This window comes from Echinops telfairi, unplaced genomic scaffold, assembly GCF_000313985.2.
Source record: "Echinops telfairi isolate 266 unplaced genomic scaffold, ASM31398v2 ScPeMD7_7410;HRSCAF=8448, whole genome shotgun sequence".
Lineage (NCBI taxonomy): Eukaryota > Metazoa > Chordata > Mammalia > Afrosoricida > Tenrecidae > Echinops > Echinops telfairi.
Genome location: NW_022111310.1, coordinates 25,269,906 through 25,281,979, shown reverse-complemented (window position 1 = coordinate 25,281,979; position 12,074 = coordinate 25,269,906). Strand labels below are relative to the sequence as shown.

Genomic DNA, 12,074 nt, shown 5'->3' with positions numbered 1-12,074 from the left:
GGAGTAGAAAGCCTCATCTGGAAGTCACTCCCAATACTGAGCACAGCAACCATCCTGAAGATGATGCAGACCTGGGCAGGGTACATACACAGCTACCAGGGCCAGGAGTAGAGCTCATGAGAGGCAGCTAGCAACAACAACCCGAGAAGGGAGTTGTTACATTTGAAGGATATGTATCCTTCCTTTGACACATCTGGTCTCTATCCTTGACTTCACTGACTTCTATCTTAGTTATGGAGCCTGGTGGCCCTGTCAGGTAAATATTGGACTGCTAACCTCTAGGTCATTGGTTCAAACCCGCCAACTGCTCTGAGGCAGAAAGACAGCAGTGCATTCTGTTAGTTATCTAGTGCTGCTCTAACAGAGATACCATAAAAGGGCAGCTTAAAAAACACACCTAGAAATTAGTTTCCTCAGAACGTAGGAAGCTAGTAGTCTGAATTTAGGGCCCCGCTCTGGGGATGAAATGTCTTTCCCTGTCAGCTCTGGAAGGAAAGTCTTTGTCTTGTGAGTTTCTGCTCCTGGGCAGTCTTGTCATCTCTCTTCCCCTTCTCTCCTCTCACTTGGGTTGTTTGTTTTTAATCTCTTTTACATCTCAAAACAGAATGGTTTAAGACAGGTCCTCTATAACCCTGTCTCACCAACAAGCCTAAAACAATCAACTCCCCAATAGGATTATCACCCCACAGGCATAGAGTTAGGATTTACAACACATAGTTTGGAGGGGATACCATTCCATCCACCACAACCTCCTACTGTACAGTGCACCACGCAGGGGCCACACGGATGGACATTGCAGTGTAGAGAAGGTGGGCTTTGAAGACGGGCAGGAAGATCTTGGGCAAGTCCCTTGTAACCTTTCACAGGCTCAGTTTCTTCCTCTTTCAAGGATTAAATGAGGGACCGATACAAACCTCTTGGAGCAGTGTCACATATAATAAGGCTCTGGTTAGCTCAACAAGCCATACTTGAGTCGCCTCTTTTGTATTTGATGCAGTACTAGATGCTGCTGGGGACACACAGAGGAATCCGAACATCTGGGCTGTCTGCGGGAGGAAGGACAGGCTGCTCACAGGCGCACCAGGATCCTTCCTGACCTTTGATAGTCTGTGGTCTCTCAGTCAGCCGGTGACCCCAGATGTCCTGGGTGGCATGACTGGTCTTTTGACAACCCTGAGCCTTAACTGCAGTTCTGGAGAGGAGAGTGCAAGCCAACATTGCTACACAGTTGTCATGGCTTTCATTAAAATAATAATAACATTGTATTGTTTTTTGATGAAGGTAGAGTGATACTTTTCTTTTTCCTTTTCTGCCTAACGATATCATAAGCATGTTCCCTTTATTCCCTAAAGGGAAGGCTATCCCCCACATTTGAAAGCGGAAGTAACTGAGTCTGTGAAAGGTTTTGGGGACTTGCCCAAGATCTTCCTGCCCATCTTCAAAACCCATCTTCTCTACACTGCAAAGTGTAGTTTTAAGGGTGCCAGCCGGAGCCAGCCAGCCAGCCTTGAAATCTAGCTCTATCGCTTATTAAGCGCCCTTGGGCAAATGGCTTTATCTTCTCTGGGCCCTTTTTAGCTGTTAGGAGTAAATGAAAGTCATGTGCTTTTTTTTTAGCATAGGGTCTAGCTACAGAGAAACCAAAAAACCAAACTCACTGCCATCCAGTCCTTGACCACTCATTGCAACCCTATAGGACAGGGTTGAAATGCCCCTGTGAATTTCTGAGACTGTAGCTACTTACAGGAGTAGAAAGTCTGGTCTTTCTCCAGAGGAATGGCTGGTAGTTTTGAAGTGCTAACCTTGGGGATTGTAGCCCAATGCATAACCACTATGCCACCAGGGCTTTTCTGGCACCGAGTAAGAGCTCAAATGCCTAATAAGATTTCCTATATTGTCTTCATCGTCACAGTTCTGGTTACTCTATATGATAACATTGAACAGGTATAATAATCTGTTTCTCTGAGGTTGGGTTCTTAAGGTATTTCCAATTTTTAAACACAAAGTAAAATGTTATTCCTAAGAAATAATCAGAGCCCTGTAATAAAATGATTTTTTTAAAAAGGAAAGAAAAAAATAATCAGAGCAACAAAACATTGAATCAAATGCTGCATGAATCAACATTAATACACTTCTGTTACCTTTCTTCAAAATGAAATGTCTTCTATACGTATTAAGGGTGAATTAGCGTATCTTAGAAGCCACCGCATATGTGAACCCTGGCTGAGACAGAGCGCTGGCCCCGGTGACTTTGGCAGTCCTTCGGTTCTCTGTTCTGTGATTTTCCAGGCGAGCAAGCTGCATCAGCTTTCTTCCCTACTGCTGGTGAAATCTCCTATACAGCAGAGTTCAGGGCCAGCCCAGCAGTTTTCAGCTATCACTTGGCCATATCTGGTAGGGCCACTGTCAGACCATGTCACCTGATGGGGAAAATTAATGGAGTAGAGGTTCCTCAACTGGTTCTTCAGCCAACGAGGTTCAAGGTTAGCATTGGTAAAGATGAAATATGAACCCACATAGATGGAGCACCAAGAAACTCCCCCCCCCACCCAAAACAAGCCACTGCCATTGAGTTGATTCCAATTCATAGTGACTGTGATACTTAGGTTTTACGAACCACGACAGTGACTGCATCCAGGATTTCTGAGACTATAAATCTTTACGGGAGTGTGAGACAATGTAGAGACCAGCTCTTATCTCACAAATGGAAAGGGTTTGAGAGGGTATGCTCTACAAAAGAGAAAACTTGTATACAAAAGAGACAGACAAAAAGTTGAGGCACGGGGTCCCTGCAGCATAGATGCTCCAGAGCCCAGAGCTTTATTGGAGGTGAGCTTATATACTCCCCAGATCACGTAGCCAGCCATGCTCGTGCCAGGATTACACAAGGGTGATTTACAGGGCTTTTTTTTTTAAACAACAAAAATCGTTTTTATTTTATTTTAAAAATATTTTATTGAGAGCTTGTACAGCTCTTATCACAATCCACACATCTATCCATTGTGTCAAGCATATTTGTACATATGTTGCCATCATTTTCAAGACATTTTCTTTCTACTTGAGTCCTTGGTATCAACTCATTTTTTTGCCCTCCCTACCTCCTTCCTCATGAACCCTTGATCATTTATATATATATTTTTCCGATTTACAATTCTTAATGCATACAAAGAAACATTAGTTCATTAATTAGTTCAGGCTGTTCAAAGACAGAGGGGAGGATGGGGCTTGGGAAAGTGAAGTAACTGATAAACTGCAGGTGGCTGCTCTCTGCACCCTTGCCGGAGAGTAGGAGGCCAAGTGCCCATTTCTCTCAGGCCAAGAGACATACCAGCCTCTTCAAACCATCCTTCCATGACCTTGGACCATGAAATGTGTTGGTCCTGTCCTGTTTGCCTAAGGAACAAACAGCTCTTCCTCCACACGGGAGCAGTCTCATCTTTCTCCTGCAGAGCAGGGAGTGTGTTTGAACCAGTGTATGAGCATTCTCCCTGCTGGGCACTGGGAACAGAGGTGGGAACGGTCCAATGGGTGAAGAAGACTCATAAACCACGACTAGTATCCAGGCTGGTGCACGGTGCTGAGATGTCATATATCTCTATGTGGGCAGTTCAATTTATCTGGTTGCATATACTTTTAAACCTCATCTTTGGCCCTTTTAGGAAGAGGAGGAGGGGAAGATAACTTGATAGATCAGGGCTGTGATCAATGAATAAACAAAGGGAGTGAGAAAATGTGGAAGAAGAGCTTCATTCTCAGTTCTGCAGGAGATTCTTAGACACATTAAAAAAAATCCAGGGAAATTTCTTAAAGGCTTTGGCATTTTGGTTGGGATTTGAAAGGTCAGGAGGAATTATATACATACATATACATATATATATATGCTTGCTAAATATTGATTTTGAAACCAACATACACACACTCCCACTCTTGTCCTACCTCATCTACATAGACAAATATACCAAGACACACCCATATAGATGCACAAGTATTAAGCACATAGAAAAATATACACCAGTACCCATTCGAAGAAACTTAAAACACACACTACACAAACATAGATACTAGGCTCCCATACTCTTTCGCTCACATAATACATATAACATGCACACACACCCTATAAACACACATATGCGTTCATACACAAGCACACCTATTCTCACACACATACATTACCATGCATGTGAAGTAATTCATGATTTCATTAACATAGATACAGGTTCATACGCAAATCCTATCCGGCTCTTCTGGTTGGAGGCCAGTGAATAATGGGCAAGCAGACACAAAGGCAAGCGCCATGCCGGGGAGGAGAATTGGGTTGGCAGCAGGACTGGGATTCTGCCCGGTCAGATGACAAGCCCGCCTCGCTTGGTTCCCCTTGGAAGCTGCAGATCAGAGGCAGCAGCACCTGACCGAAGCCTGCGTGTCGGCGCACTGGGAGAGGCTGCGAGTCCGAATTCCACATTCATCCAAAGCTGCATGCCACCCAGGGTCGCACCTTGCTACCTGCCCCGCACCCAAACCCGGGACCAGCAGGCGGCTCAAGGGACAGAGCAGGGAGCGTTTACTGAGGGCTGAGCACTGGCCTAAGCCCTTTACCTACATTGCTTGTTTTCACAACAGCTCCAGGGGCGAGGAAAGTGTTGTGTGTGTGTGTGTGTCCGACCACCACCATTTTACAGGTGAAAACTGTCTGGACACGGCCTGAAGCTGAGGCTCAACCCTGACAGTCTATTCTCCGGAGGGGTTCACGATAAGGTCTGAGTGTGAATCTGTCTCCCCCACGCAGAGACCTTGCACCTCCGGCCCCTAACTGGCCTCTGGGCCCCTTTTCCAGCCCGGCCTACAGCAGGTGCCCGGAGAGGGCGACGGCCGGGCTCCGTGAGGCCCTAAGGACCTCAGTTTCCCCATCTTTGAAGTGAGAACGGCGGGGCGGACCTCGCAGGCCCGGAGCCAGGTTCCTTCGGGCAACAGAGGGGAATGCTTCGCTCAACATCCACGCTGCCGCCTTCCTCGCCCCGCGCTGGGGCTCCAGCCCAGTCCCCGCCCCCCGGGTGAGGCGCCGGCGCCCCATTGTTCGGGAGGGAGGGGAAGCTCCGGAGAGCATATTCCCCGCCCCGGGTCGCGCCCGCCGCCCAGTGGAGCAGATGATTTGGCCCGGCGTCTGCCGCGCGAGGCGCGTCCTTTGTCTCCTTCGCGGCGCCCGGTGCCCGCGGCCCGCGGCCCGCTCTTCGGGCAGACAAAGCCGCGGCAGCCCCGAGCGGGGCCGGCTTGATCAGGGATCGCACCACCCTCCTCCCGCCTTACGCACCGCCCCCTCCCATCGGCGTCCTCTGATTGGCCGGTGGAGCTACAAAGAGGCCGGGAAGCGGGTGAATCACGTGGGCCAGCGTGGCCTGCGATTGGTCAGGAGCGGCTGCCAATCGGAGAAGGCGGGCCGTCCTCTCACTGCCCGGTCGCTCCCTGCGTGCTGGGGCCCGCCCGCGGGGCCGGCCGCCTGTCAGAGGGAGGTGGCGATGGTACGCCGGGTGGCGGCGGCGGCAGCGGCTGCGGCTTTCCAGTTTAGAGTGCAAAGAGGACAAGATGACTGACCAGCCGACTGACTGACTGACTGAATGAATGAATGGCGGAGCCACGCGCGCCATGAGGAGCCTGCCGAGCCTGGGCGGCCTCGCCCTGTTGTGCTGCGCCGCTGCCACCGCCGCCGCCGCCGTCCTAGCCACCTCGGCGGGGAATGTCACCGGCGGCGGCGCGGCCGCGGGGCAGGTGGACGCGTCGCCGGGCCCAGGGCTATGGGGCGAGCCCAGTCACCCCTTCTCTAAGGCCCCGACCCCCACGGCCCAGGCCCCGAGGACCGGACCCCCGCGCACTACCGTCCGCGGACCCCTGGCTGCGACCTCTTCAGCCCAGTCTCCGGAGACCACCGCTCGGGCGACGGTCGGATCTGCTCCGATCACCTCCCAGACGCCGCTCCGCGCGTCGCCGACCACCCCTCCGCCGGTGAAACCCACTCCGACCCACCCTCGCTCCAGTCCCGCGCCCACCGCCCTCTCTGCCACCGCTGGCCCGGCGCCGACCACCCCCCTAGCGCCCACCGTCCCGGCGCCCACCACTCTGCAGACCGAGGCCCCGGCTCTCCAAGGCGACAGCAGCAGCGTCCCGCCCACCCCACCTGCCACCGCGGCCCCTTCCCCGCCCCCAGGTGAGTCCCAGCGCGTCCTCAGCGGCCGGACCCTCGCGTCCTTCCCCGGCCCCCGGCGTGCGTCCTCGGGCTCGCCCCAGAGGCCCCCCAGATTTCGTCCATCTCCAGCTCGCCGCCCGCACTCCCCTCCCCGCTCAACCTGGAAAGTCTTTTGTGTTCCCCGCACCCCCCGGGCCGAGCTCCCCCGGGACGGGGGCGACTGCTGGACGGGAGGCATCTCCTCCCAAATGGTCAGGGAGCCCGAAGGGGCGCAAACTTTTGCGGAAGTTTGCAAGCCAGCGCCGTACCTCCTTTCGCCAATGAGTCCGAGGCTGGGGACGTACCCTCCCCAAGCTCCAATGTCCACGTCGGTCTCTCCTTGTTTATGTCAATATCAGCTGTTCAAGTGACAGGTGGAGGTGTGGTGAGGGTTCTGTTTACAAACAGTATTATAGGCCTCTTGAAGGCCCTTGTCGCCACCCCCTCCCCGCCCCCCGAAACACACTAATTCTTGTTATCCCTGCAAATATGTGGATTTGGTAGGCCATTTGGGACAGGTGTGTATCTAGGTTGAGCACATTTATAAACTAGGTTAAATCCCTTTCTTGCACCGTGTTCACTCCCTCCTCAGCCACAAGGTCAATAGGTTTGGGTAAACAATTGAGGGGAGGATGCTCATTTCTCCCCCACTTAAGCTAGAATGTTCACTATTGCTGAGAAATGACCGTTTCTGTCTGCATCCACATACAGAGTAAGGCTCGTCTTCCTGGTGGTTTGTCTGTCAGCAACGTTGGCAACTCTGATCCTTTGCCCCTTAGGCTTAAAGAGGGCCTTCAGGGAAACACATGGAATCTACCTTGTCAAAGCATTGGGCAAGAGTTTCTGACGGTGGGCTTGGAGTCGGAGATTTGGAGATTTGCCCAAAGCATTTGTCTAGCTGTATTTATTGTTATGGGTCTCTGACCTAATTCTTAGGCTCAGAGATTACTGTTGAGTCAGGGGTGGATTTAGGACTATGACTGAGTGTATAGTGTGGTTTCTCACATGATTATGAGCCCCTAAACAGTCTTGAATCTTGGGTGAGAGTGTGGCATTGCCATAAGGAGGTTACTCCTTATGCAGGTTACTCACCCATATAAACAAGCTGGCATCACTTCCAGCTTGAAGGAATATAGTTACTAGCTGGGCTTTACCTGTTTGTTAGCTGCATTAGTGTTACAGAGAGAGATTGGCTCCTTAACTGAGAGACAGGTTAGGAAGATGGGTTCTGGCAGCACTAAACCCCAGGCTGAATCCCAGTTCTGCCCCTGATGAGTTGTGTCATCTTGGTGAGGTTACTTTTGAGCTCTGACCTCAGTTTCTTCAACTGTAAAATGAGATAATAATAGTACTCACAGCTAGGTTTACTGTGAGGATTAAATAAATTAATGTATTTTTAGCACTCAGGACAGTTCTTGGTGTGGAGTAAACACCATGGATGTGTCACCAGCATGACTGGGATTGTGTGTGTGTGTGTGTGTGTTTGGCTAGAAACCATCTGAAAAGCATAGTAGGGAGTTATGTTGACTTTGGTATTTCAGTATCATATATAAAAGAAGAAGTATAAGGTAGATTTTCTGGGGTTTCAAGCACTCAGTAGCACGAACAAAGTAGCAAGGTCACATATTTTGAATGGTTAGCTGCTGATAAATACATGTGTTCCATTGGTGCTATTTTACTTTTAATGTTTTTGGATTGTTATTTTCCAACCACAAGAATAACCCATAAATACTTACCTGGTAGGGGAGATAGCATGATCACGAAGGTGATTTTCCCAGGGCAAGACTTATCCATTGCACTCCGGGTGTGCTGACCCCTGCGATTTCCCCAAATGTGGGAAACTCGACTGCATAATTTGTGATAGTGGGGGACTGTGTTCGCGCTCTCCCCTGTTTAAAAAAAAAAAAGAAGAGTAACCCTAAAAGTGTAAACACCTTTATTGATTGTTCTAAGAGCTGTAAGAGCCCCCAATAAAATGATTTACTTAAAAACAATAATAAATAAATGCCCAGAAATGTATAAAGGACAAAGTAAAAGTCATTTCCCTAAAGGTTACTACTGTTAACAGTTTGTCTCATCTCTTTTCAAACACTTTTCTGCACATCACACACACACACACACACACACACACACACACGCACGCAGCCTTGGTTTATTTCTTTTTAAAAAATCAAAATGGAATAATTTTATACAGCAACCTTGCTGTATTCACTTATCTATGCATCATAGGCTCCACCCCAACCCCCATCTCAGAGCCTAAGTCTACCTTATTATTTTTGATGGCTTCATTTTCCATTGTGAATGAATAATAATTTAATTCTATATTAATGAGCGCTTTCTGCAGTAGGTTATTTCTGCAGTACATACACACACCAAAATAATTTTTAAAAAGCTACAGAAAATAATATGCATGGGTCCTTTTTTAAAATCCCTCATGTATATTCTCTAATACTCTGACTGGAGTGGTTTAGAAGCCAAATCAATTTCACCTGTATTAAAGCTGGGCTGATTAACATTTGCCACCTGAACTATTGTTGCAGGCTTATTAGTACCTTCCTTGGCCTAACATGTGCTGCCTAAGATGGCCTTTGGGTGACAGAAGTTCTACATGTTTACCTTCAGTAAACTCTCCTGTGTCGTAAATTTACTCTGGTTGCACTTTTTTGTGTGTGAATCTACTCTGGACTCCCCGTGTCTAGTCCTTAGCAGCTGGGCTAGTTGTGAGCCTGTTGATAGACAGTTTTAGCTTTAAAGTGACATAATCCAAGTGTGGATTTTTAAAAAAAATCTGTGCACAGTGGGTAACAGAGCGGCTCTGGTGGTGTAGTGGGTTATGAGTTGTGCTACTAACCACAAGCTCAGAGGAGTTTGAACCCACCAGCTGCTTTGCAGCCGAAAGATGAGGCTTCCTGCTCCCATAAAGATATACTGCCTCAGAAACCCAAAAGGGACAGTTTTACACTGTCCTATAGGATCACTGAGGGTCAAAATTGACTCGATAGCAGTGGGTTTGGGCGTATGGGTACCAGAGATAATCTACTTTAGGCCAGAAGCACATCTCTTTGACAGCGGGAGACATCTAAGTGAATTTCAGAGAGGTGGTTTGGGCAGATGGCTGTACAGGTTTAAAACAATATCTCAATGTTCTCCTAAGGACCAAATATCACTGTTACTATTTATTATTTGATGGGATGGTCTTATAGCTGCTTTGTGATTTGTTAAAACTTTCTTTTATGTAAGTCTAGCTGAGAGCCTGTGCCTGACCCTCAATTAGTGACTGCTTTGTTTACAGGGACACTGATCTGCAAAATGAAACTAATTGCCCAGCAAGGAGGGCCTTTCCTCCCATAGCCTGACAAAGTGTTTGGCTGTTGGTTGCCTGGATAGGGCATTTAAGAAGAGTGAGGGGAGAGGCTGTGATGCTAGAGGCTCTGGAATAATAGTAGTAGCAATAATCAGCATGAAGACATCGATGTGATGACAGATACTTGAATTTCTTAAATTGTGAACCTTTAGGGCTAGACAAAGGAACCCTGATCGTTCAATAGCACTCTGCTGCTCATTAAAAGACCGGTGGTTCAAACCCACAAACAACTCCATGGGAGAAAAGGCCTGGCACACTACTCCAGGGGCCCTCAACCTTTTTAAACAGGGGGCCAGTTCACTGTCCCTCAGACTGTTGGAGGGCCGGACTATAGTTTAAAAAACACTGTGAACAAATTCCTATGCACACTGGACGAGTCGGCTGCTAAGTAGGACAGGCAGTGGCAGCAAAAACACCCGGTAGGCCGGATAAATGTCCTCGGCGGGTCGCCTGTGGCCCACGGCCATAGTTTGAGGACCCCTGCCACTCCCTAGGAAACCTTCTGGGGCAGTTTTACTCCAGAACTAATTCCACGACATATAACATCAACAGGGCTGGGTACGACTGTCTTCTCAGAAATACTTCCATGAGCTAAGCTGAAATATTTTTCTCTGTAGTTAACACTGACTGGTTCTGGTTCTCCCTTTGGGGCAGTGCAGAACAAGTCTACTCTCTCTGCGCCAAGACTGCCCTTCAGGGATTTGGGGCGAGTGCTCAAGTTCCCTCGAGTCTGGACTACACACTGTCAGCCCCTTCGGCTGTTCTTTATGCGACGTGGTTTCAAATTCTCTCACTAGCTTAGTCTCCCCTCTTCTCGACTTTGTCAGTCTTTCGGCCTCTCCCAAAATGTGGGACACAGAACAGAGCATAATACTCCAGGTGTGCTATAATGAGCACATAGAGAGGGCGGTTACCTGGTTCTTCCTGGAAGCTATACTGTTGTTGATATAGTCCCTAGTCACGGTATATGTATATTCACCCCCACTTCCCCCTCCCACCCATGGACATCTTGTGCTTTTCTTCATTCTGAACTTGGAAATTCTTGTTATTTTTTTAAAGTATAAGCAGTCATATTTACCAGTTTGTAAGGTTGGTCACTTTAGATTTGAGTCATCTGTTTAGATCCCAAGTTTGTCACTCAGTGTATGCCACCCAGGTTATTCACATTCACCGACAGGGTGTTCCCATAGACAGAAGTTAGAGTCTAAGGACAAGCTGGGGCAGGTGATTGTTACCTGACAGGGGAGAGTGCATTTACGGATGGTAGAACCGTTTGGAAGGAAAGGGGTAATAGTTTAGATTTGTTCTAAAGGGTCTCTTCCAGCTTTAAAGTCTTGTGATGATTTGTTATGTATGATTCAGAAAACATTTTGCCCCCAAAGAGATTTAATCATTTATTTGTGATCTAAATTATGTGAATGGCTTTTGTTTATGCAAGCTCTAGAATTTAGTTTGAAAACTTCTGACTACTATGATATTTAAATAAAGTATTATAAGTAGATTTTATTTTAAAGGATTATTCTAGGAATGCAGGACTCTCCTCACTATACTTGGAAATCTTGTGGTCATCAAATCAGAGACTATTTAAGGTTTAGGGTCCTATAGTGTTGCTAGGAGTTGGAATCAACTTGATGGCAGGTAATTGGGTTTTGGGCTTGTAGGGTTAGGGCTGCTTGGTTGCTTTCAGCTATTTAAGAAGCTGCTATACATTTTAAGAATGCTGGGATGATGCAATATGCTTGACTGCTAAACAAACTTTAGTACTGGAGTGTGAGTCCACCCTAGCATGACTTGGAAGAAAGGCCTGGTGATCTGGTTCTAAAAAGCCAGCCATTGAAAATCCTGTGGAGCACAGTTCTACCCTGACACATACGGGGCTGCCATGATTTGCAGTTAACTTGACAGTCATAGAGTGTTTGTTTTGTTCATTTTAAGGAAATAGAAACGATTTAGCTTCTGAGGGAAATAGAGGTCTACAATCATTTCTTAGGCTGGGGGTGTTTAGACGCAGGGGTCCTCAAACTTTTTAAACAGGGGGCCAGTTCACTGTCCCTCAGACCATTGGAGGGCCAGACTATAGTTAAAAGAACAACTGAACAAATTACTATGCACACTACACATATCTTATTTTGAAGTAAAAAAACAAATGGGGCAAAAACATCCGGCGGGCTGGAAAAATGTCTTCGGTGGTCCGCATGTGTCCTGCGGGCCGTAGTTTGAGGACCCCTGGTGTAGAGTCTGGTCAGAGTTTGGAAAGCTGATAAATACACCTTGGTAAGGTGTTAGGAAGCATATTATAATCAAACATGTTATGATATTTACAGCAAAATACATATGTATGAATAAGTAACAACTATAAATAGCAGCAAGTAGCCCAGGTGCAGTGGTTAAGAGTCCAGCTCTTAATCGAAAGGTCAGAGGTTTGACTCCACCAGCCTCTCTGCAGGAGATGGATGTGGCAGTGTACTTTTGTAAAGTTGACAGCCTTAAAAA

General features: G+C 47.8%; 1 protein-coding gene and 1 non-coding gene across 2 annotated transcripts in view; both read left to right on the top strand.

Moving 5' to 3' along the window:
- Positions 1-5,501: 5,501 nt before the first annotated feature.
- The window catches only part of MEGF9 (multiple EGF like domains 9), a 106,543-nt gene continuing 99,970 nt past the window's right edge, over positions 5,502-12,074 (top strand). Inside the window, exon 1 of the mRNA XM_004712555.2 lies at positions 5,502-6,199. Within this exon, the coding sequence (XP_004712612.1) occupies positions 5,617-6,199 (583 nt within the window). The 5' untranslated portion in view covers positions 5,502-5,616. The remainder of the gene's footprint in view (positions 6,200-12,074) is intronic.
- LOC115871920 lies at positions 7,946-8,109 on the top strand. The gene has a single exon (XR_004047558.1). It is a non-coding gene; the product is annotated as a U1 spliceosomal RNA (small nuclear RNA).